This window comes from Hylobates moloch, unplaced genomic scaffold, assembly GCF_009828535.3.
Source record: "Hylobates moloch isolate HMO894 unplaced genomic scaffold, HMol_V3 SCAFFOLD_5, whole genome shotgun sequence".
Taxonomy (NCBI): domain Eukaryota; kingdom Metazoa; phylum Chordata; class Mammalia; order Primates; family Hylobatidae; genus Hylobates; species Hylobates moloch.
In genome coordinates this window covers 93948914-93975768 of record NW_026652280.1, presented here as the reverse complement: position 1 = coordinate 93975768, position 26855 = coordinate 93948914, and the positions used below count along the sequence as shown (strand labels likewise).

Here is a 26855-nt window from a genome sequence, read left to right as displayed (position 1 = left end):
CTCTTCTCCACAGCTCCTACTGAAGATAATACAAAATTAAGTAAATAATAGCAGATTATTTACTTAATTATTTAAATCTTTTCATTCAAAGGTGAAGTATGAAGTAACAGAAGATGTGTACACATCCAGAAAGAAACAACACCAGACCATGATGCATTATTTTTGTGCATTAAATACTCTTCAGTACAAGAAGAAAATAGCATTGTTAGAACCTCTACTTGGGTACATGCAAGCTCAGGTAAATACTGTACTGTATTTGGATTCTAACTGTCCTAAAAACTTTATATTAAGGTTGATATTTACATTAAGTATAAGGGTATTATAAACTGTTTTCAACATCCTTGTTTATGTCTGTGTTTTAAGAAGTAATTTTTTAAAATGTCATCAGACTATTATTTTAAGGAAGTTAGGAAGAATGGTTTTCCTTGCAAATGAAGATTTCAAATATTTTAGGTAAATGAAACCACTTGTTCACCATAGCTGGGGACTGAGAACAGAAAACTAAATGAATTTCAGAGTTATACCTATTGCTAGAGCTTCAACTAAACACTTGCTTCATAACAGAGCTGAAAGAGAATGAACAAGTTTGAGTTTATCCCATATTCCTTGCATACTTCCTGAGTTAAAAATAATAGATAAACTCCAACGTGCCCAAAGAGTACATCAGGAAGGGGGCTAGAAAATTTGTTTTGGGTAGTATAAGACAAAGTGTCAGTCTCCTAAAAATCAAGAGTTTAAAGAAAATTGAGGCCAGGCACGGTGCCTCATGCCTATAATCGAGCACTTTGGTAGGTCGAGGTAGGAGGATCATTTGAGTCCAGGAGTTTGAGACTAGCCTCAGCAATGTAGGGAGACCCCATCTCTACAAAAAATGAAAAAATTAGCTGGGCTTGGTAGCATGCTTCAGTGGTCCCAGCAACTTGGGAGGCTGAGATGGAAGGATCCCTTGAGCCTAGGAGGCTGAGGCTGCAGTGAGGTGTTATTGTGCAGTCTGGATGACAGAGCGAGACCCTGTCTTAAAAAAAAAAAAAAAAAAAATTGAATCTATTTAGGTAAGAGTACTTTACTGATTATTCCTCAGATAGAAAAGTTATCTTTGTAGTAAACATGAAATACTTTATATAATTTATTGGAAATACTTTAAAATTTATTTTCCAATTTTAAAAGATTAACTATATATATATTACTTGTTCCAATTCAAAAAATATAAAAGGATATACAGTGGAATTTAAGTCTAACTTCCTTAATGGCTCCCTGTGTAGTAGAAGTCACAAACTACAATGTATTTTTACACAAATGGGAATATTCCTTTGTTTTTTACTTAACCATATGTCTTAGAGATTGTTTATATGATTTACTTTAAGTATTGCTTAATCTATTTTTGTATTGTTCAATTCCCCCCACTCCCCACTCTCCAGATAAGTTTCTTTAAGATGGGTTCTGAAAATCTTAATGAACAACTGGAAGAATTTTTAGCTAATATTGGAACAAGCGTTCAGAAGTAAGTATTTTTTTTCTTAAAATTGAAAATGAAATGATGTGAATGATAGCTTAACAGCTCAATGACATAATGTAAAGATTTTTTTTTTTTTTTTTTTTTTTGAGACGGAGTCTCGCTCTTTCACCCAGGCTGGAGTGCGGTGGCGCGATCTCCGCTCACTGCAAGCTCCGCCTCCCGGGTTCACGCCGTTCTCCTGCCTCAGCCTCTCCGAGTAGCTGGGACTACAGGCGCCCGCCACCACGCCCGGCTAATTTTTTGTATTTTTAGTAGAGACGGGGTTTCACCATGGTCTCGATCTCCTGACCTCGTGATCCGCCCGCCTCGGCCTCCCAAAGTGCTGGGATTACAAGCGTGAGCCACCGCGCCCGGCCTGTAAAGATGTTTATCATTTAATTTCCTGAGGGAATATTTTCCCTACCATGAGAGTTTCTTATGTGGTTCATGGTTACTTCTTGGTTTTTTTTAACCTCTTTTTTCCATAGATTGTGAACTTTGAATTTCATAATGGTGATAATTTTATTGATTCTAAACTTAGTTTTATGTCTGAATATAACAGACACATAATAGTAATTCCCCATAAGTGAAATTATCTTTAAACTTGAAATTGTGGGAGTTTGATGGGGGATTACTAAATATTGTTTCCAAGCCATGAAAGCTTAGAGAGAAAGCAGTTCTCATCGGGTTCAAAATGCTGAGCAGTGTATGTGGCGAGTCCACGGTATGGAGAGAGATGAAAGTGATTGTTGTTTTAAAGGCACAGGACAGAATGGTTTGAAAATTATGCCAAAATCAGGCATTCAGTGGGGCTTCATTTGTTTTTTGAATTTAGTATTGTTTCCAAAATATCTGAGTTTCAAATAAACTGTAAACCTGTTTTAAAATATATTCGTGTTGTTTTAACCACTCATGCCACTCTTCCTCTCTTTAAGAAAATATACCCAAAACAAATATGCAGGTAAACATAATTGGTAAGGAGTTCTTTATTGGTTGTGATTTGTAGTAAATAATCTGTTCTGTGTCAGTGTTCGCAGGGAAATGGACAGTGATATAGAGACCATGCAACAGACAATAGAGGATTTGGAAGTAGCCAGTGATCCCTTATATGTGCCTGACCCAGACCCCACCAAATTTCCTGTTAATCGAAATTTAACCCGAAAGGCTGGATACCTTAATGCTAGGAAGTAAGAAAACTATTGTTATCTTTGTATATTGTATATCATGTAAGACAATACCAAATGAATATAGTAAATAATTGATGTCTGTCATATTGTTTTGATTTTTATTAAAGGTTGAAACTTTTTAGAGGTGTTAGTATTTATGTGAACTTTTTGACAGATGAGGTACATGAATACTTTTCAGAAGTAAAATCCTACGTAGATATTTATTGAATAATGTAGAATGATAAAAGAAGTGAAACCAGGGCTGGGCATGGTGGCTCACGCCTGTGATCCCAGCACTTTGGGAGGCTGAGGCTGGCGGATCACCTGAGGTCAGGAGTTCGAGACCAGCCTGGCCAACATGGTGAAACTCCACCTCTAGTAAAAATACAGAAATTAGCTGAGCATGGTGGCTTACGCCTGTAATCCCAGCTACTCAGGAAGCTGAGGCAGGAGAATCACTTGAACATGGGAGGCAGAGGTTGTGGTGAGCTGAGATCCCACCACTGCACTCCAGCCTGAGGGACAGAGTGAGACTCTGTCTCAAAAAAAAAAATGAAGTGAAACTAATTTGAGTTTAAATAAATATTCACATATTGTATCATGAGAATGCTGTAAAATATCATTTATCCTACTTTAATATATTTGTAATTATAGCACCAAGTCAAATGTTAGTTTTCACCTGATGATAGGATGAAGCAGGTTAACCCTAGAAATAAAATAAAGTCTATTGTTTTGAATTTACTCCCTTGGAAATTGAACTATAACCTATATTTTATGGATCATTATTATAACAGCCACAGTTTGATAATTTCCAGTCTTGTTTTGGAAACTGTATACACATTCACAAAAGTGAGTCAACATACATGAATTTATTTTAGAGACTGAAAGCATATTTATATTTATTTTCTTGGCATCTTGGTGCCTCTTTGCAAGCCAGTTCTTTGTAACATGCTTTATCTTGTGTCTAGCTGATGATGAGATTTCAGGTATGTTGTTATTAAAGAGTGAATGTGCTTTCTTCATTCAGTAAAACAGGCTTGGTGTCATCTACCTGGGACAGACAGTTTTACTTCACGCAGGGTGGAAATTTAATGAGTCAGGCCCGTGGGGATGTAGCAGGAGGCCTGGCCATGGACATAGACAACTGTTCAGTGATGGCTGTGGACTGTGAAGACAGACGATACTGTTTTCAGATCACCTCTTTCGATGGAAAAAAGTTAGTATTTTTTTCTACTACTACTAATCTATAATATTTTAAACTTCTGAAATGTGAGATAATTCCTTTTTGTTTAGAAATTTTATGGACATTGTAGGTTCATTACGTATTAAGATAAATTGCTTTTTAATCTTGTGGAAATATATTGAATTTTTGTCTCTGACTTGGTTAAATGGTTTCTTGATATTTTGAAGTTGTCAAAGTAATGTCATATAGTAAAGACCTGTGATTTCATGTTGGGGAACTGAAACTGAAAATCCTGCATAGTATCAGGGAAGACAGAACAAGATAATGGAGAGAGTCCTAAACCTGGGGTCAGAAAGTTCAAATTCTGGATCCAGTACTTACTGTATGGACTCAGACAGTGCAGTAATGTCTATAACCCCTCTCAGCTCCATTTTTCTTCATGTAAAATGTGAATGGGGGGGTTGTAATCCCTGTCGTAAATTGTTGTGAGGAACAGAAATTCTAACATCTATAATGTGACTGACATATAGTAGGTGCTAACAATAGTGTTATTTAAAAATGTTAATCAAATATTTCTGATCAGATTATTTTTCCATTAATGTTTATAATACCATTTAAAAAATTTCTATTACCTTTTTCGAGGCGGGGTCTTACTGTGTGTCTCCCTGGCTGGAGTGCAGTGGTGTAAACATGGCTCACTGTAGCCTCAACTTCCTGGGCTCAAGGGAGCCTCCCACCTCAGGATCCCAAGTTGCTAGGATCACAGGTGCATGCCACCGTGCCTGGCAATTAAAAAAATTTTTTTTTGTAGAGATGTCTCATCATGTTGCCCAGGCTGGTCTCGAACTCCTGGACTTAACTGATCTTCCTGCTTTAGCCTCCCAAAGTGCTGGGATTATAGGCATGAGCCAGCATGCCCAGGCTTCTGTTACCTTTGCATTAGGGGGAGGGGGGAGGGACAGCATTAGGAGATATACCTAATGCTAAATGACGAGTTAATGGGTGCAGCACACCAACATGGCACATGGATACATAATGTAACAAACCTGCACTTGTGCACATGTACCCTAAAACTTAAAGTATAATAATAAAAAAATTAAAAAATTTAAAAAAAATTTCAAAAAGCATGGAAAATGTAAAAAGGAGTATGAAAAAATCCTATCGTCTTAATTAATCAAAAGCAACAATTAACTTTTTCGTCCATTGCCTTCCAATTTTTAACTTATGTACATTTTTAAAATAGTTGAAGAAATACTATAATTTGGATTTGCAGCCACCTATTAAAAACATGTTATAGGCCGGGCGCGGTGGCTCACACTTGTAATCCCAGCACTTTGGGAGGCCGAGGCGGGCGGATCCCGAGGTCAGGAGATCGAGACCACGGTGAAACCCCGTCTCTACTAAAAATACAAGAAATTAGCCGGGCGTGGTGGCGGGCGCCTGTAGTCCCAGCTACTCGGTGGAGAGGCTGAGGCAGGAGAATGGCGTGAACCCGGGAGGCGGAGCTTGCAGCGAGCCGAGATCGTGTCACTGCACTCCAGCCTGGGCGACAGAGTGAGACTTTGTCTCAAAAAAAAGATAGCTCACTATCCTTTATCAAAATGGTTGTTTAATTTCACATTCCTTCTGCAAACATATAATGAATGCCAGTATTGTGTGGATTTATCACACTAGATGTTGGGAATCACTGTATTCATTTATCAAAATTACCAACTTGTTAACATGTTACTTACTATAAGTACTTACTTTTTGCTTAATGCTTACCATGATTTCCCATTTCACATTCCTGGTGTGATGCAAAATTAGTAAAAATTATTATTTTCTCAAACTCTAATATTATATCTATAGAAAAGCGAAATAATGATGTTAGTGATTAACATTGAAATATTTGATTTAATATTAAAGGAGAAATAATGAAGTAAAGTTTTTTCTATTAGGATTATTTATGTATATTTGAAATATATGTAAGTTCATAATATATATGAAATATATATGATAAGTTGAAATACATTGCCTTCACTGAAATGTAACTTTGTCATGGTCTTTCTTCTGAGGATCAGCACCTGTTCCCTTTTTTGTACATCTTGGCATAGATAGTCAAAGTCAGAGTTGTTAAAGTCTGCGTCCTGATACCTCTGGTGGTCTCCTTTTCCTAAGATACTGTTGGTTGTGTTTTGTTTTTGTTCTTTTAGTATCGATTTTTATATATGCCTTTACCTTTAAAGATTAAAAAGTTATCTCAGATTATGTCGAAAATACTTGTTTAAACAGTTGAGGCTCAAACGTCTCATCTCTTCCAGATCTTCAATTTTGCAAGCAGAGAGTAAAAAAGATCATGAAGAGGTAAGATTTTACCTAGTTCATTTCTCCATTGACATTTTAAAATATTTTTCTGATGATGAAACATATATTAATGTGTTCATTGTAGAAATTTTGGAAAATCCTAGTTAATTAAAAATCTTTCTTTTTCTTTTTTGTTTTTGTAAAAGTCTATTGTTCTCGAGCAATATTCTTAAGTTTCTCACAGAATTTTATAGTGGGAGGGACCTTAGAGATCATCTCTGCTATTTTAAAGGCTCAGATTGAGAAATGACCTTGTGACTTGCTGTCTGGCAGGCTGTTAGTATCATGAGGTGACAGTTTAATTTATTCCCTTCTCTCACCAATCCTTTGAGACACTATTTGCTGCACTAAGAACATAGTGGCAGCAGATGTGACATGGCAGGAAGCAACTAAAGCTGAAAACCTTGGAGAAATGAAAGATAGAAAAACAAAAATTTGGGAGTCTTTGTTCTTCCTCATGAGCCTTTTATTTTTGGCTCCATTTTTACTCCTAGTATATCAGATATGGAATGTAAGGTATTAGCAATAATTGATGCCTCAAACCTTTATCTTGAGAAACATTCTTTCATGAAAATGTATCTTAGCTTGATTTTTAGCCTTTTAATTTGGCATTATAATTGTGTTGGTAAAAGATAAAAGTTGGAAATGCTATAGAGATCTACCTTTATTTACTTCTTATGGAAAAGACTAATATTAAAACTTGTTTTTAGTCTCTGAGGAACACAGACAAATGTCTCTGTTCTTTGCATAGTTTACCAAACAAAATATTTGTTTAGATTAGTGAGGCTCATCGGGCACTTGAATCCTCGAGAGTGAAGCAGAAGATGTAGAGCAGAGATTGTTTTCTATGCTAATTGTTTATAAACTTGACAGAAGGGAGGCATGTAAAATATATTCACCAAGAATATATTTATCTTTTAAATTTTTTTGCATTTGTGTTAATTATGATACCTGAGTTCACACTGTCTTGTTTGGTGGAGATTAGGAGGGGAAGTGATATAAAAAGATAAATATAGATTATTAAGTATAATTTAACATGATTGCTATATTTTTTATTTCCTTATGTGAATTAAACTTGAGATTCTTATATAAATCTAATAAATGTTTTCATATATTTAAATAATAAAAATGTTGAATGTTCTTTTATATGTATTTATATAAATGCACCCTCCTTATGAAATGTTTTCTTATAAGGAAGATAAATGTATTACTTCTAATGAAACATCTGTTGCAGTTGAGTATTGAACATTTGCCTTTACAAGAGAAGCTTTGTAGAAAAAAATTATTAATTATATTTTTCTGTTTTTTCCTCTTGCAGTGGATCTGTACAATAAACAACATATCTAAACAAATATACTTAAGTGAAAATCCAGAGGTAATATTTTTATTTTATGTTACCCAGATCTAGCAAAATTGAGTAATTTTGTGGCTTACATGTTTTTATTAATTCATAATTTCTTAAGTTCTGTAATTTTTTAATTTGAACTTGAATGAGTAGCTTTTTTTTTTTTTTTTTTTTTTTTTGAGACAGAGTCTCGCCCCATTGCCCAGGCCGGAGTGCTGTGGCCTGATCTTTGTTCACTACAACCTCCACCTCCCAGGTTCAAGCGATTCTCTTGCCTCAGCCTCTCCAGTAGCTGAGATTACAGGCGTGTGCCACGACACCCAGCTAATTTTTGTATTTTTAGTAGAGACAGGATTTGGCCATGTTGGCCAGGCTGGTCTCGAACTCCTGTCCTCAGGTGATCTGGCCATCTCGGCCTCTCAAAGTGCTGGGATTACAGGCGTGAGCCACTGTGCCTGGCCTGAATGAGTAGCTTTAATGTGCCATGAATGTAATGAGTGGTCTTCCTAGAACAATAAATCATTTCAAAAGATACTCAACTAAGTCAACCAACAAATATTTATTGGGTGTTGACTATTTAACTCTGTGTTGAGCACCATGAAGAAAAGAAATACAGAAGAAAATTGAGCCATGGCCTCTGCCCTCTAGGAGCCTATCTGTATGGAGAGACAAAACTAAAACTTTAAGTAACATTTCAGATAAAACAGGATGTAATTGAAAGCATATGGTGATGACTAAAGGCTTAGGTTTTGAGAATATTAAGATTAGTGTGGACTTTAGAGAAAGCTCTGTGGAGATGGTGGAAACCTGAGTTGGGTAGGATTTGTTTGTGTTTTGAGGAAAAGAAGACACAGTGCAGATAAGAGAAAAAAAGAGTACAAATGCAGAAATGGCAGATTTATGAAACCAGTAGTGTAAAGATTCTTTTTTTTTTTTTTTTGAGACAGAGTCTTGCAGTGTTGCCCAGACTGGAGTGCAGTGGTGCTATCTCAGCCCACTGCAGCCTCTGCCTCCCGGGTTCAGGCGATTCTCCTGCCTCAGCCTTTTGAGTAGCTGGGACTACAGGCCTGCACCACCATGCCCAGCCAATTTTTGTATTTTTAATAGAGACAGGGTTTTGCCATGTTGGCCAGGCTGGTCTTGAACTTCCAACTTCAGGTGATCCACCTGCCTCGGCCTCCCAAAGTGCTGGGATTACAGGCGTGAGCCACCACGCCCAGCCAAGTTAAAGATTCTTGATAGACAATACCAAACTGAAATGTGCATACAAGTCACTTAGGGGTCTTGTTAAAATGCATAATATGATTCAGTACGTCTGGGGTGATACAGCGTGAATTCTCAGTTTTGCAAATTATATTTTGTGTAGCAAGAATATCAAACCAGATGAATCCTGAAGTGTAGACACAGCCACAGGTGCAGTCCAAACATACAGGTAGAACCCAGGGGTACAGAAAATTCTGGAAGGAGTCAAGTAGGTACTGCAGTATAGTTGGAAAAGGACTTGACTCTAGGACAGGAGCTGTCTGACCTCTGCCACTCTTGGTGGGCCTGTCTGTGCTACGAGAGTCCAGGCAACTCCTGGCTGATGATTTCAGCTGAGGCTGGGAGGGCCAATTTCTTTGGGAGGCTCTCACTCTTCTAAATTGTAATCTGCTGTTGATGTAATGGTGGATTAGATGGGAGGAAGTTTTGAACCATAGAAACAAAATCTCATGACCTCCAAAAATACTAGTAATTTGTTCGTTTTTTAATGTTATTATATTTACATTGTAACATATTACAATTATGTCTAATAAAATACATTAGGAGTTTAATTACGGAAAATCAGTGTTAACTATAGAGAAGCCTTTTGCTTTTAGTAATTTGATCTCCTGCCAATCTAGCTTTTCCTTTTTGTAAGGTTATTTGGGAGCAACAAAAAATACCATTAAAATACAAATTAAATAATTTATTTTATCATTTAGGGAATACAGTGTTTGGATTTGAATAGTTTGTAATACTTACAGTCTTTTACTACCAATTATCAGAACTCTAATTTTTAGTTAATATTTCCTAGGTTATCCAGAATTATTTTATCTGTATTAGTGAGAATAGGAATTTTGATCAGTTTGTAGCATTGTATTGGTGATTTTGCTAACCATAAGACACAGAAATGCAAAATTGTTATGTGATTATTTTTTCTAATTTAAAGACCATTTTTATGGAATAGTGCCTGTAGTCCCAGCTACTCAGGAGGCTGAGGGGGGAGGGTTGCTTGAGCCTAGGAGATTAAGGATGCAGTGAGCCATAATCATGCCATTGCACGCCAGCCTGGGCAACAGAGAACGTATCTCCCAAAAAAAGACCATTTAAAAAATTGTGAAAAAATCTGCAAATTTATCATGTTAACCATTTTTAAGTATACAGAAATGTTAACGATATGTACATGATTAAAACAGATCTCTAATTTAAATACCATTTTTATTTAGCCAGTATTTTAAATAAAACAGTAAGTCTAAAGTATTTCTTATGGAAAACTTTCTTATTTTCAATTTTTTGGTCTGAAAATATGACAGCTTTATAAATTAATAAACATAGATATTTCTGAGCATAAATATATTCTGGAAAATTGTGAAAACTTTACCAGCATAGTTATAAAATACTCATATTTTGTGAATATTTCCTATTCCTTCTAAATTTCTTTATTCAACAAATGTATTGATTGTCTATTGTGCCAGGCACTGGGCTGGGTGCTAGCAATACAAACTTTAATAAAAAATATCTGGTAGTTAAAAATGTAAAGAAAACAATATTTTCTTTAAAACTTTAAAGTGTGCAACACTTGCAGGGAATTTTTAAAAATTAAAGAAAAAGCAGTATCTAATAATTATGTATAAGTAGAAAATCAGATTTTTTTTGCTAGATTATAGGAAGTAAGAGGAAATCAGTTATGTACCCTAATATTAAGACAAGGGAATATAGTACTACTTTAGTAGCTTTAATTTATATTTTAAGTGTAACTCAGAAGCATTCTAACAATTCAGAGTTACATTCAAACTTTTGGTTTGCTTACTTTACTAATATTAGTCCTTTTTTAAAAAAATTAAAATAGGAAACTGCTGCACGAGTAAATCAGTCAGCTCTGGAAGCTGTCACTCCTTCCCCATCTTTCCAGCAGAGGCACGAGAGCCTGCGGCCAGCAGCAGGGTAAGTTACCACGCTTTGAGTTATTTAAAGGAGGATATGGGCTATTTAAAGTATCTGTGATCTGGGATTATGTTTGTACTGAAACATAAGACTTCTCATTGACTTATAATACTGTGTTTTCTTTTTTCATAGTTTGTTAAATCTTTAATATCCAAAAGGGAAAATTAAATGCAATGCCTTCTTGTTTTATGCTTAGACAATCTCGGCCACCGACAGCTCGAACCAGCAGTTCAGGATCCTTAGGATCTGAGTCTACAAATTTGGCTGCCCTCTCTCTAGATTCTCTTGTTGCCCCAGACACCCCAATACAGTTTGACATAATTTCTCCTGTGTGTGAAGATCAGCCTGGCCAGGCAAAAGCCTTTGGCCAGGGAGGCAGGTGGGTGATAGCATCACAGGTACATTGTGCTGTCGTCTGTAAGGCTTATAATTCCCTGTCTGCATTTCAGAGTCATCTCTTATTTATCATGTACATCAGCTGTGTTGTACTTTCTTTGTTTAATTATGTAACATTGTTAGGGAAGAACCATGCAGGTTTTTTTCTCTATGTCTCCTGCCTCAGTTAAGGAGTTAAGATAATTTAGTTTCAAAATATTTAATTCTGTATTGCTTATTAGGTCTTCTTCTTGGATACTTGCTCCTAAAATTGCAGAAGAAAGTTGATAGCTCTGTCTTTAGGTCATGACAATTTTTAAAAAATTCTTGAGGGTAATACATGTGATACAGGTTTATTAGAAAATATTATCTTATACCAGAATAAGAAATCTTCAGGAAGTTACTAAAACATTATCACTATTATGAATTATGAATGAGTCATCTTTTAGTTATATAATGAATATTCTCACCAAAGCAGTTAAAGTTTTTCCTTGGCTGTGGTTGAAGGAAACATGACTTAAGGCAAATCATTTATTAAGTAGAGTGGACGCCTAATAAATTGATAATATATTAATTTGGATATACATGGCTATGACCCAGAAAAAGTCATTTACATTTGATCACAGAAATACACTTAGCATTTGATGTAATAGGACACATACTAAAGAGATTAATTTCCTGTTATCTTAATGTCAGTGTTTTTTTAGAACCACTTAGCTCTCTGCTTCCAAAACCTACTTTGTTTTATTTTGAGACGGGGTCTCACTCTGTTGCCCAGGCTGGTGTGCAGCGGCATGATTATAGCTCACTGCAGCTTTGACCTTCTGGGCTCAAGGGATCCACCTGCCTCACCCTCCTGAGTACCTGGGATCACAGGTGTGTGCCACCACACCCAGCTAATTTTTAAATTTCTTTGGTAGAGACGGGTTCTTCCTGTGTTGCCCTAGCGATCTCAAACTCCCAGGGTCAAGCAGTCCTCCTGCCTCGGCCTCCCAAAGTGCTGAGATTACAGGTGTGAGCCACAATGCCCAGCCCTCCAAAACCTCCTTTGAGCTGTACTTTTCTTCCTTCACTGTGGTGTGCCACAAGCCATGCACACTAAGGAGGAAGGTAGCTTCCATCTCCAGTTCACTTTTCTTTTTGCATTGTTACTTATGCTTTAAGAAATACAGGTTTAAAACTAGATTATAGCTAACTTGTAACATGTACTTACAGAACCTAAAAAGAAGTTTTTACAATTCCAGGACATTCTTGGCATTTTTCTTAAGCTGCTAAGATTGCAGTTAAATCAGTGTTCCTCTGTGCTAGCTTATTTAAATTCAAGAACTTTTGCAACATGGTTTATTATGTTGATTTTTTGTTGTGCATGTCTAAACTTCCAATTCATCTGTGTCTTCTAAACTGCATCAACATTGATCAGTTAGTGTGTGAGGGCAGAGGCCTTCCTCATAGTAATTTAGTGATCAATAGTGTTTCTTAATAGGATGGGACATTTTAGAGCTTTCTTTTTAAAATGTTAACTGTGGTTTTAATGATTAGATTTCTTCTATGTGGCTCATGGTAACTGACCGTGTGTTCATATTTTCTTCTAAACTTTTTAGGCGTACAAATCCATTTGGAGAATCTGGAGGAAGTACAAAATCTGAAACTGAAGGTAAGACAGATGTGCAGCATTCATATATTTTAGAACTGCTTCTCAGCAAACTGAATAATTTATTGTTTGTATTTGCTCTGCTACTAAGCTCAGTTTTAATGTTATCTTTACTTCAGAATTTCCTCTACTTACTTATAGTACACTTGAAGCAACAGAACTTAATCTGACTTAAGATGTTGTGATTCATACAAAATGATAGACTGTCATACTTTTGACCTTACAGTCAAATTCTCAGTGCCTAAGATACCTTTCAAGCTTTTCCTGACAGCTGATGTTTCACTTCTGGTACTGGAGCATAAATTTTGTTTCTCCGCCACTATTTATTTGAATTCTAAACTTATAGAAATGCTGTAAGAACCACCAATTGTGTGTTTGTGTGTGTGTGTGTGTGTGTGTGTGTTAAGAGACAGGGCTCCCTATGTTGCCTAGGCTGGTCTCGAAATCCTGGGCTCGAGGGATCCTCCTGCCTCAGCCTCCCAAAGTGCTAGTATTACAGGTGTGAACCACCACGCCTGGCCTCAGAACCGCCAGTTGTTGAAGCATTACTTTTAGCTATTTGAATTTGAAACCCTAATTTTCCTATAACTTGGAATACTGTAGTTAGGAGTTATTTTGAAATGTCTCCCTTAGGTTGTTGAATTTTTCACTGGAAAATCTAAAAGGAGGCAGTGTATTTTATTCTTTTGGAAAAGTAATATGGCGTTTAAAAATATGTAATACACCTTGTTCTGTTATAGATTCTATTCTTCATCAGTTATTTATTGTCCGATTCCTTGGTTCAATGGAGGTGAAATCAGATGACCATCCAGATGTTGTTTATGAAACCATGCGCCAAATCTTAGCTGCCCGGGCCATCCATAACATCTTTCGTATGACAGAATCGCATTTATTAGTCACTTGTGACTGTTTAAAGTAAGTAAAACCCTCCCTTAAAAAACTGTAGAAAAAACATTTACATGATTTCAGCCTAATTAAAATTTGTTTTCCAATTTTTAAATTATTATTTTAGGTTAATTGATCCACAGACACAAGTTACAAGGCTCACGGTGAGTTCCACATGATTTAAGCTTTGTTTTAGGTCACTTTGTATGTATACACATCTTACAACTTAATAATCCTGATCCTGTATATTCAAGTGTGATAGTATCAGCTATGATTGGTCTTTGGCTGTTGTAGTTAAGTCTATGGCCATCTCCAAAAAGTTATCATTGAACATTTTATGTAACTTAAAAGAATTAACATAATTCTTTTTGTAATTTTTTTAACACAGTTCTTTTTGACTTTGTAAAATGTGTTAATGACTAATAAAACAAATGTAATATTCAACAACCTCTTTTTCTGCTTGTTAATTCAAACCAAATATGACATTACTTGTTTCTGCATTACAAGTCTGTTAAAATAATTGGCTTTAATATATTAAAATACTTATATTTTTAGAACTTAGCATATGAGTTCATCACAAGTGCTGCTGTAATGACTTGTAAGATCTCATGTTTGCTTCTGATGTTTTCTGTGACAGTTTCCATTACCTTGTGTAGTTTTGTATGCTACACACCAGGAAAATAAGCGCCTTTTTGGATTTGTTCTTCGGACATCAAGCGGGAGAAGTGAAAGTAATCTGTCATCAGTCTGCTATATATTCGAGTCAAACAATGAGGGGGAAAAGGTACATGGCTTTTCAGAATATCTCTGTCATAACCACTTACTAAGTGATTCTTACTAAGATTTAATAATTATTAAATTCTTACTAAATTACTTGTAATTACTGATTGAATTCTTTACAATTTATACAAATTTATGAGGAACATGTGAATTTTGTTACATGTATAGAATGTACAGTAAGCAAGTCAGGGTATTCAGGGTGTCCATCACCCAAGTACAATACATTTTTGTGAAATATAGTCACCCTACTCTGCTGTCAGATATTAAATATATTCTTTCTATTGTAATTTATGGTTGTACCCTTTAATCCACTTTTTTTCATCCTCCCCCTTTCCTCATCACTCAGCCTTCCCAGTCTCTGTTATCTATCATTCCACTCTCTGCCCCCACATGATCAATTTTTTGGCTCCCACATACAAGTGAGAACATGTGATATTTGTCTTTTTGTGCCTGGCTTATTTCACGTAAGATAGTGACCTCTAGTTCCATCCATGTTGTTGCAAATGATATGATTTCATTCTTTTTATGGCTGAATAGTACTCCATTGTGTGTATGTACCACATTTTCTTTATTTATCTGTTAATGAACATTTAGATTGATTTAATATCTTTGCTCTTGTGAATAGTGCTACAGTAAACATGTGAGTGCAGGTATCCTTTTGATACAGATTTCTTTAATTTTGGGTAGATACCCAGTAGTGGGATTGTTGGATAGAATGGTAGTTCTATTTTTAGTTTTTGATGTTGTTGTTGTTGTTTTTGAGACGGAGTTTCACTCTGTCTCCCAGGCTGGAGTGCAGTGGTACGATCTTGGCTCACTGCAACCTCTGCCTCCTGGGTTCACACCATTCTCCTGCCTCAGCCTCCCAAGTAGCTGGGATTACAGATGCCCGCCACCATGCCTGGCTAATTTTTTGTATTTTTAGTAGAGATGGGGTTTCACCATGTTAGCCAGGATAGTCTCGATCTCCTGACCTCGTGATCTGCCCGCCTCAGCCTCCCAAAGTGCTGGGATTACAGGCGTGAGCCACCGCACCTAGCCTATTTTCAGTTTTTGAGAGATCTCCATACTGTTTTCCATAGTGGTTGTACTAGTTTATGTTCCCACCAACAGTGTGAGTTCCCCTTTTTTCTGCATTTCCCCAACGTCTGTTATTTTTTGTCTTTTTAGTGATAGCCATTCTGACTAGGGTAAGAATGGCTCATTGTCATTTTGATTTGCATTTCTCTAATGATTAGTGATGTCGAGCATGTTTTCATATACCTGTTGGCTGTTTTTGTGTCCTTTAAGAAATGTATATTCATATCCTCTGCATACTTTTAAGTGGGATTGATTTTTTCCCTATTGAGTTCGTTGTATATTCTGGATATTAGTCCCCAGTTGGATGAACAGTTTGCAAATAATTTCTCCCATTCAACAGGTTGTCTGTTTACTCTGTTATTTCTTTGGCTATGCAGACACTTTTTAGTTTAAGTCCCATTTGTTTATTTTTATTGCCTATACTTTTGAGGTCTTAGGCATAAAATCTTTGCTGAGACCAATGTGCAGGAGAGTTTTCCCTTCATTTTCTTCTAGTATTTTTTTTTCCTATGGAAAATAACCTTTTTTTTTTTTTTTTTTTTTTTTTTTTTTTTTAGATGGAGTCTTGCTCTGTCGCCTGGGCTGAAGTGCAATGGTGCGATCTCGGCTCATTGCAACCTCCGCCCCCTTGGGTTCAAGCGATTCTCCTGCCTCAGCCTCCTGAGTAACTGGGTCTATAGGCATGTACCACCACGCCCAGCTAATTTTGTATTTTTAGTAGAGACAGGGTTTCTCCATGTTGGTCAGGCTGGTCTCAAACTCCCGACCTCAGATGATTTGCCTGCCTCGGCCTCCCAAAGTGCTGGGATTACAGGTGTGAGCCACCTTGCCCAGCCAGTGTATATATTTATGCAGTACATGAAATATTTTGCTACACTCATGCAATGCATAATAACCACATCATGGAAAATGGAGTATTCCTTCCCTTAAGCATTTATCCTTTGTATTAGAAACAATCCAATTATACTCTTTTAGTTATTTTTAAATGTATAATTATTATTGACCATAGTCCCCCTGTTCTATCAAATACCAGGTCTTATTCATTCTTTTTTTTTTTTTTTTTAATCATTAACCATCCTCCCATCCCCCATCCCCACACTACCCGTCTCAGCCTCTGGTAACCACCCTTCTACTCTCTGGCTCCATGAGTTCAATTGTTTTGATTTTTAGATCCCACAAATAAGTGAAAACATGCAATATTTGTCTTTCTGTGCCTGGCTTATTTTGCTTAACAAAATGACTTCCATGTTCCATATATCTTATTGCAAATGACAGAATCTCATTCTTTTTTATGGCTGAATAGTACTCCATTGTATGTAAGTACCCATTTTCTTTATCCATGTATCATCTGTTCAAATGACAGAATCTCATTCTTTTTTTCTGGCTGAATAGTACTCCATTGTGTATGTGTACATTTTCTTCATTCATCTGTTGATGGACACTTAGGTGGCTTCCAAATTGTGGCTACTGTGAACAGAGCTGCAACAAACATGGGAGTGAAAATGTCTCTTCAATATACTGATTTCCTTTTCTCAGGTATATACCCAGCAATGGGATTGCTGGATCATATGGTAGCTCTATTTTTAATTTTTTGAGGAACCTCCAGACTTTTCTCCATAGTGGTTATGCTAATTTACATTCCCACCAACAGTGTACAAGGGTTCCCTTTTCTCCACATGCTTCCCAGCATTTGTTATTGCCTTTTTGCTATAAGCCATTTTAACTGGGGTGAGATGATACATTGTAGTTTTGATTTGCATTTCTCTGATGATCAGTGATGTTGAGGACCTTTTCATATGCCTGTTTGCCATTTGTATGTCTTCTTTTGAAAAATGTCTATTCAAATATTTTGCCCAGTTTTAAATCAGATTAAGGTTTTTCCTATAGAGTTGTTTGAGCTCTTTGTATATTCTGGTTATTAATCCCTTGTCAGATGAGTAGCTTACAAATATTTTCTCCCATTCTGTGGCTTGTTTCTTCACTTTGTTGATTGTTTCCTTTGCAGTGCAGAAGCTTTTTAACTTGATGAAATCCCATTTGTCCATTTTTGCTTTAGTTGCCTGTGCTTATGGGGTATTACTCAAGAAATTTTTGCCCAGACTGATGTCCTGGAGAGTTTCCCCAATATTTTCTTGTAGTAGTTTCATAGTTTGAGGTCTTAGATTTAAGGCTTTAATCCATTTTGATTAGATTTTTGTATATGGTGAGAGATAGGGGTCTAGTTTTATTCTTCTGCATATGGATATCCAGTTTTCCCGGCACCATTTATTGAAGGGACTGTCTTTTCCCCAATGTATATTCTTGGCGCCTTTGTCAAAAATGAGTTCACTGTAGTTGTGTGGATTTGTTTCTGGATTCTCTATTCTGTTGCATCGGTCTATGTGTCTTTTTTTTTTTTTTGCCAGTACCATGCTGTTTTGGTTACTATAGCTCTGTAGCATTGTAATTTGAAGTCAGGTAATGTGATTTCTCTAAGTTTGTTATTTTTGCTCAGAATAGCTTTGGCTATTCTGAATCTTTTATAATTCCATATACATTTTCAGATTGTTGTTTCTATTTCTGTGAAGAATGTCATTGGTTTTTTGATAGGGATTGCATTGAATCTATAGATTGCTTTGGGTAGTATGGACATTTTAACAATATTGATTCTTCCAATCCATGAACATGGAATATGTTTCCATTTTTGGTGTCCTCTTCAATTTCTTTCATCAGTGTTTTATAGTTTTTTTTTTTTTTTTTTTGAGACAGAGTCTCATTCTATTGCCCAGGCTGGAGTGCAGTTGCATAATCTCAGCTCACTGCAACATCTGCCTCCCAGGTTCAAGCGATTCTCATGCCTCAGCCTCCCAAGTAGCTGGGATTACAGGTGTGTGCCACCACGCCTGGCTAATTTTTGTATTTTTAGTAGAGATGGGGTTTCACCATATTGGCCAGGCTGGTCTCAAACTCCTGGCCTCAAGTGATCCACCTGAGGCCTCCCAAAGTGCTGAGATTACAGGCCTGAGCCACTGTTCCCAGCCTGTAGTTTTCATTATAGAGATCTTTCACTTCTTTGGTTAACTCCTAGGTATTTAATTTTATCTGTGGCTATTGTAAGTGAGATTACTTTATTTCTTTTTCAGATTGTTCACTGTTGGCATATAGAAATGCTACTAATTGTTGTAGATTTTGTATCCTGAAACTTTACTGAATTCATCAGTTCTAATAGTTTTTTGGTGGAGTCTAGGTTTTTCTAAATATAAGATCATATCATCTGCAGACAAGGATAGTTTGACTTCTTCCTTTCCAATTTGGATGCCTTTTTTCCTCTCTTATCTGATTACTCATCTTCCATCTATAAGGTGGAAAGGCTTTTAGTTTTTCTGCATTCAGTATGATACTAGCTGTGAGTCTGTCATATATGCAGTATATGAAGTGAATTACTGCAATTCATACAGCAGTAATTGAAGTGATTAAATAGTTTTTGTCCTTTATTCTGTTGATGTGATGTAGCATATTGATTGATTTGCATATGTTGAACTATCTTTGCATCCCTGGGATGAATCCCACTTGGTCATGATAAATGATCTTTTTAATGTGTTGTTGAATTCGGTTTGCTAGTATTTTGTTGAGGATTTTTGCATCAATATTCATGAGCTATATTGGCCTGTAGTTTTCTTTTTTTGATATGTCTTTGTCTGGTTTTGGTATCAGGTAATACTGGCCTCGTAGAATGAGTTTGGAAGTATTCCCTTCTCCTCTATTTTTTGGAACATTTTGGGTAAGATTGGTATTAGTTCTTCTTTAAATGTTTGGTAGAATTCAGCAGGAAAGCCATCAGGTCCTGGGCTTTTCTTTACCAGGAGACTTTTTATTATAGTTTGGATCTTGTTACTTGTTATTAGACTGTTCAGGTTTTGGATTTCTTCGTGGTTCAATCTTGGTAGGTTGTATTTGTCTAGGAATTTATCCATTTCTTCTTGATTTTCCAATTTACTATCATGTAGTTGCTCATAGTAGCCACCAATGATCCTTTGAATTTATGCAGTATCAATTGTAATGTCTCCTTTTTTAATCTCCAATTTTATTTATTTGAGTCTTCTTTTTCTTAGTCTGGCTAAATGTCAGTTTTATCTTTTCAAAAAAACCAACTTTTTGTTATGTTGATCTTTTGTATTGTTTTCTTCATGTCAGATTCATTTATTTCTGCTCTGATCTTTATAATTTCTTGTAGTATTTTTATAGTTTTGGGTCTTATGTTTAAGTCTTTAATGTATTTTGAGTTGATTTCTGTGTATGGTGAGAGGGAGGGGTCTGGTTTCATTCTTCTACATGTGGCTTTCCAATCTTGCCAGAACCATTTATTGAAGAGGATATCCCTTCCCCAGTGAAAGTTCTTTGTCAGCTTTGTTAAAGATCAGTTGGCTGTAAACAAGTGGCTTCGTTCCTGGGTTCTCTATTCTGTTCCATTGGCCATGTGTCTTATTTTTATAACAATCCCCTGCTGTTTTGCTTACTATAGCCTTGTAATATATTTTGAAGTTAGGTAATGTGATGCCTCCAGCTTTGTTCTTTTTGTTTAAGATTGCTTTGGCTACTTGCATTGAACCTATAGATTGCTTTGGGCAATATGGTTATTTTAACTCTACTATTCTGATCCATGAGCATGGGATGTTTTTTTGTTTGTGTCTTCAGTCTCTTTCATCAGTGTTTTGTAGTGTTTTGTGTAAATAAAATTCTTATATGATGCTAAGATTTTTGGAAAAAACTCCCAAATTTTGCCTAGGCTGACTGAGCTGCTTGAGCAAAGCATCTCTGAATAGAGCCAAGCTGATGAGTTGGGCCTTCTGACTCTACAGACCCATGTTTTCCCTGCCACTGATAGCTGGTGCAATCTTTTAGCCTCTCATTTATGTTGGGAAGGGAATATAGTCCCAAAACCAGCCATTTTCAGATATCTTCAACTTAGAATAGCATTAGCAGCTGCGTGCTTCTTCCTCGTAGGCCTTACTATGACGGTAATGAATTTGACATAACAAGAAGTGGGGTATATGAAGGTGAGAGTCAGCAGTGGAATCCCATAGACTTCAAGGAAAACATACAAAGCCTTGGTTTGGGGGCTTGAGCATTCTTAAATATGCTTTTGCTTGAAGCAATGTATTAGGATTAGTTATAAAACTAGTTCCATCAGTTATTTGGATACTTGACATATTTGCTTTGTTGTGAGAACTGCCTGAGTTTTTCATACTTTTTCTCTTTTTAGATATGTGATTCTGTTGGACTGGCAAAACAGATAGCTTTGCATGCTGAACTGGTAAGAATCCAAGATGTGGCTGGGCACAGTAGTTCACGCCTGTAATTGCAGCACATTGGGAGACCGAGGCGGGCAGATCACTTGAGGTCAGGAGTTCGAGACTAGCCTGGCCAACATGGTGAAACCCCGTTTCTACTAAAAATACAAAAATTAGTTGGGCGTGGTGTCGTGCACCTGTAATCCCAGCTACTGAGGAGGTCTGAGGCAAGAGAATGACTTGAATCCGGGAGGCGGAGGTTGCAATGAGCCGAGATCACACCACTGCACTCCAGCCTGGGCAGCAGAGTGAGACTCTATCTCAAAAAAACAAAAAAGGAATCCAAGATGCTTGATTTTCCAAGAATGTTAACTAAATAGTATATTAGCTCTTTCATAGTAGCAAGTAAATAAAATGATTTTGCTAAGCAAGGTTAACAGTGATACTATTACCAACATAGCATTTAGAATTTGGATAATTGTTTACCATTGAATATAAACTGTTGATGTGCTTTCTTATGTATAAATGCAAAAGAATATTGGAAGGTTACACGTGATATTAACTGAAATGTCTGAAATTTAAAGTTATTTCATATTTAATTCATTAGTTTTATTCATCTGTTCTTTAGGATCGTAGGGCATCAGAAAAGCAAAAAGAAATAGAGAGAGTAAAAGAGAAGCAACAGAAAGAACTCAATAAACAAAAACAGATTGAAAAGGTATACAGTCCTAATGTCTGGATCTTTATGTGTTGTTTGTGAAGACTTAATTCAGCATTATGACTTTCAGATTTGAATTTCCAAATGAAGGGCTGTTTCTGCTTGTTCAGCCACTTCATAAACAGATGATTCATACCATAGCAGAAAAGGGTCACATCTGTTTTTTGATATGATGTTTACATTATAGTTATGTTGACATGTAATATGACTGTTTCAAAAATATATCAGAACTTTAATATTTCAGAGGAGGTTGTCTCTGTCAAAGCAGTTGAGAGGCTGTGTAGACTTAACTGCCATTGCTGAAAGCCATTTTGGCTTCTATTGGGGCGGGGAAATAAAGAAATATATATATGTTATATGAAATATATAATGAAATGTATATTTTTAATATTGCCAGGAGTGTCAAATCATTGTCCATCCAACAGGATAATTTTAAGAGATAAATTTCAGAGCAAAACTTGAAGAATGCATTAAATGATCCATGAGATTGTAAGAACATGTTATGGGTTGCAGATTGACAGTAGGAATAGAAAAGCGGAGACAGCTGGGATGCTTAGAACAGATCAGTAAGCATGGGCTGTGGGCTGGCTGTCTGGACAAAGAAGAGGGAAGTGGCAAAGATGACACTGAAGTGAGGCTTTCTTGATAGGCGAGGCTGAGGGAAGGTGACACCTGATTTAGCAAGATGAATTGGACAGGGATGGAGAAAAGGGCTGGAGAGGGGAAGGGAAAGGAGTGTGGGGTGATCCTTTTCGAGAGTTTTACTGTAGTGTATAGTGAGAGATGATGATGGGCTTTATTTGGTTGTTGGTCGTAAAAAAAGAAAGAGAAAATATTAGATTTTAGTTTGAATGCTGGCTTTTATAGGATGGTGCCAAAATTCATTTTGGTGTTGTATTGTTTGGGTGTAGCTTTTCTTTTTATCAAGTTGTCAGAAGTATGCGTACATATTTATGACAGAAGAATTGAAGTGGCTCTCAAGAATGTATCTTAATTGCATGATTTGCCATTTGACTGCAGACAAGTAACTTAGTTTCCTTTTTGTCTTTTCCACTAGGACTTGGAAGAACAAAGTCGGTTGATAGCTGCTTCCAGTAGACCAAACCAAGCCAGTAGCGAGGGGCAGTTTGTTGTCCTTAGCAGTAGCCAGTCAGAAGAGAGTGATTTGGGAGAAGGAGGAAAGAAGAGAGAGTCAGAAGCATAAACTTATACTTTTGGTAGATATTTCCCCCTTGGAATTTGACAGTTTCTATGGTGAAATGGCACAAGGTAACAACTATGCTGAAATATCAAGGAGGAGACTAAGCTTTATATTTGCTTATTTGTTGTAGCTACATTTAAAAAAAAAGACTGATCTTTTTTCCCCCTTAAACATAATGTACTATGTATTAACATCTAAAGGAAACCTGCTCATCTCCCTGAAGTAGATTGCTGAGGAATTACATTTGCTCAATAATTTTTTCCTTCAAATTGTGAACTTTTAATTCTTGCATTGTAATTGGCTATGTCCGTAAGAAATCATTTATTCTTCAGGCTTAGACATTCATGGATATGCTTTTCTTTCATTAGGAACATTTTGCTGGCAATGAGGAAGCATTTAGCTGAGTAAGTTTAAAGCCCTTTATACAGAGAATTCTACAAGTTTGCAAATATTTTAACAATATTAAATGTGCAATAGAACTTTTATAAAGTAATTAGAACAGAGATTTTACACTTAAGGTTTCAAATTGTGGCAGGTGGTACTGTTGATCTCAGGGCACTTTCTGGGATTGCTCACATTTCTCTAATGTACTGCACTTGATACCAATAGGAAAGAAGCTTAAGTGTCTTTAGTTCAAGATTGATAGAGCCCTTGGCATTTTATTATCACGTTCTTAGTTCTCAGGTTGGGACTTCAATTACTGCTGCAGAGCAGTAGTGGTTAAAAATAAGATATTGGAATTTATTAAAAGATTTTTGTTCAATACATTTTAGATTAGGATTGACAAGTAAAGATATTGCTATGGAATGATACATTGTATTTTCTGCATTGTGTGAAATAGTTTTTATTGAAAGTCAAGTGACATTTCAAAAGAAGTTCTATAACAATTATGTTTCATGCTTAAAGTAAAAATTCCCAGAGTTTAGTTTAGAAAATGTAATCTTTTAAATTTCAGACTGATATTCCCAATATTTTCATAATGCCATGTTTTGATAAAGTACTGAATCACCACTTTATATCCACAAAGGCAAATAACTAATGTATTAGAATAATTTGCACTAATTATTGTAAATATGTCTAGTTTTCAAATGAGTAAAAGGTCCAATTTTATGAAAGATTGAAAATGAATTGAATGCCTAGTAGAGTATAGGAGAAGTTGACCAAGGAAGGATTTAACCTGGTGCCAAGGTTAAAATAACATTTCTCTACTGCCTGTTGTCTGTGTTAAACCTTAATTTTTTTTCTGTAATCTCTTTTAACACTAATAGAAATTATGTTTTCATGTGTTTCACATGAAAAAGTATATATATATACAAAGTTAATATAGTGGGTAAAATACTTTACATAGTCACACATTTACAAATTTTTCAAGAGGTTAGCCACTAAGACTTTAATAATTTTACAAGGGAAAAAGCCTTTTTTTTTCTTTGATATACAGTTTTTTCTTCTTAGTTCTGCATTAGAAATGGCATCTGTTTTAGGTCTCAAAATATAACTCGGCTGTTTCACACTGTATATGTACATTGTTTTCTGTAGGAATAGGATAATGATATATAGGATCATGATATTCCTTCCATCCATGTGCCAAATGGGTGTAATGTTTATTTACTGATGCTTTATGTTACCAAAACATACAGTAAAGTAGAAATTTATGAAATACCTTTTGATAAAAAGTTTATTTTGTGCTTACCAAAGGGAATGCTTTCACAATAGTGTATCAATTCTTTTGTTTTGTTGAAGTTGGAATTTATTCTGTTGCCAGCACTTAAGTAAGTAGTCATGGCAAGTCCTGTTTTTAAGACCTTTTGGAGACTGGAGCTTTCTGTTCTATTAAGTCTTTTGTTTATACTACAAATTGTCACCTCACTTAGTTCAGATGAAATCTGTTACTCTACAAGGAAGGTGTTCATCATTAGGAGGCAGCTTTACTAAGCTGGTGCTTTGCATGGTAGCAAGTGCACCCTGGGTCATAGTGTAGGCCAGAGTTAAGGGCACTGGCAGACTTAGGGATGCTGGACAGACCTGTAGTTCGTTTTAAGTCATGTTCACAGGAATTTCTACAATAATAAACCCATCTCCATAGGTCAGATCAAAGTGCATTCCAGTGCTAAATAGAAGTTATGAGTGGGTCTAACAATTTTAGATGATTCAGCTTTTGTTCCATTACTATTGAACTATATGAACTATTCCATTACTTCAGAGATTTAAGTATCCGTTTTAATAAGCTCTTTTTGTTATTTAAAGGCTGCCCATAAGTTTCTGCCTAGTGGTAAAGCTGATTGTTACCCTCCTTTGAAATCTCTTCTAGCTCTTGAGATGCTTTGAGGGTAATTGGATTAGATTTTGGGATATCTTTTCTCACATTCAGACTTACACTTAATGGTGTTAGAAATCAACAAAACTGCTTTTTAAAAAGAAAAGAAATTAAGCCTGCCTACTTCTACAATGCATTGTTACCTATATGAACAGTATGTATGTTTGTAACTATGGCAATGAAGTCAGTAGATAGGAAACCAGTTATTCCTTCTACCTTTAAAAATTTTGAAAACTTGCTAACAAGGGACTAAAGCTATTACCTTGAACAGAGTCCCTAAAGCTAGTCTAGTTTTTGCCACATCTGCAATGATTATTGTTTGTTTAATTTCAAAAGAATCCTCAGGCTCTACAATCTAGGGGTGGTAAATGTGTTTCCGCTATACTTGGGAAAAGGTCAGTAGGATGTGCATCCTAGGGAAGATAAAATTGTATATGCTAAAGGCATCTGAGTTAATTTTGCATTATATCTAGGAACCATATTGTTTAAAATTTGAATCCTATTAATGCTGAAAGATCCTAAGAGCTAGTATATTGTAAAACCTGCCAACTGAATAAAATGAAAAAAAAATTTTTTTTGAGACAGTCTTGCTCTGTTGCCCAGGCTGGAGTGCAGTGGCGCGATCTCGGGTCACTGCAAGCTCCACCTCCCGGGTTCGTGCCATTCTCCTGCCTCAGCCTCCCGAGTAGCTGGGACTACAGGCGCCCACCATTGCACCCGGCTAATTTTTTGTATTTTTAGTAGAGACGGGTTTTCACCATGTTAGTCAGGATGTTCTCCATCTCCTGACCTCGTGATCTGCCTGCCTCGGGCTCCCAAAGTGCTGGGATTACAGGCGTGAGCCACCGTGCCTGGCCCTAAAATGAAATTATTAATGTTGGTTCTGAAACGACCTCTTAGCATTCAGATTGTATTTTAAATATTTAAACACACCAGTTGTAGAAAGCAACCCTTTATTTTTAGCAAGTTTGATTTACTCTTCTCCCATGAGATTTTGTCTTTCTACATTAATTAGTAACACATAAAGATTTGAAACTGGAACCATATTACACTTTTTAACCAATCTCTGTGGCTTCACTCATGAAATTTACTTCAGTTAATATGAGACTGGGGATTAAGTTGTAACTAATATGCAAAATTGCTTTGTATATTTGGTGATTTTGTAATGTAAGTGAATTGGCTAATTCTTATTTCATTGATACTATTAATCATGCAGTGTACAATTTAAAATCATGCAATGTTTCACTTTAGAATTGGATTTGAAGAACTCAACTTTATGTGATCATGGTATTGGTATACATGTGGGGTGGAGAACTTATTTTTTCATTTTGTCACAATAGGTATTTACTGACAAGGCTTCAGGAAAAAAGTTGTTAGAAGATTTTTTTAATGTATAATAAAGTCCATGATTTTTGTACAGTGTTTTTTATGAAATATTTGATACTCTGAACTTTATTTCTCAAAGTAATTTCAGATGTTTGTAAAACAATGGACTTCTTAATCTGTTATGACATTATAAATTATATAGCTAGCCCAACTACAATTACACAGCAGCTAAAATGAAAAAAAAAAGTCACTTTATTGGGAAAAGTTTGTTATAGAAGCAAACTAATTGATCACTGGTGACTTTTTTCTTTTAGCAAAGGAAAAAGACTTCATTAATTGACGTATACTTGCTACTGTTTGGTCCTACGTACAGAAATTCCTCTAATTTACAGGGGCAGGTTATTGTGCATACCACAGTATACCTTGGATCTGTAATTTCAGTACTAATGCATATTCATCCCATGCGCTCTTTATAGTTTCTTATGTCAATTAGTTACTTTCTTCTGTGATTTAGTGTTTTGTTTTGGATTTTATAGA

At 36.0% G+C, this 26855-nt stretch overlaps 1 protein-coding gene across 3 annotated transcripts in view; it reads left to right on the top strand.

Annotated features, from left to right (window-relative positions):
- APPL1 (adaptor protein, phosphotyrosine interacting with PH domain and leucine zipper 1) overlaps nt 1-26409 on the top strand; it is a 44846-nt gene extending 18437 nt beyond the window's left edge. For all 3 annotated transcript variants that reach the window (XM_032153948.2, XM_032153949.2, XM_058439111.1), the window contains 15 exons: nt 92-238; nt 1419-1501; nt 2524-2682; nt 3689-3877; nt 6145-6187; nt 7506-7562; nt 10624-10718; nt 10915-11097; nt 12695-12747; nt 13485-13659; nt 13757-13793; nt 14267-14413; nt 20732-20782; nt 21388-21477; nt 22535-26409. In XM_032153948.2, the coding sequence (XP_032009839.1) occupies nt 92-238; nt 1419-1501; nt 2524-2682; nt 3689-3877; nt 6145-6187; nt 7506-7562; nt 10624-10718; nt 10915-11097; nt 12695-12747; nt 13485-13659; nt 13757-13793; nt 14267-14413; nt 20732-20782; nt 21388-21477; nt 22535-22681 (1656 nt within the window). In that variant the 3' untranslated portion in view covers nt 22682-26409. The remainder of the gene's footprint in view (nt 1-91; nt 239-1418; nt 1502-2523; nt 2683-3688; nt 3878-6144; nt 6188-7505; nt 7563-10623; nt 10719-10914; nt 11098-12694; nt 12748-13484; nt 13660-13756; nt 13794-14266; nt 14414-20731; nt 20783-21387; nt 21478-22534) is intronic.
- Nucleotides 26410-26855: the final 446 nt, after the last annotated feature.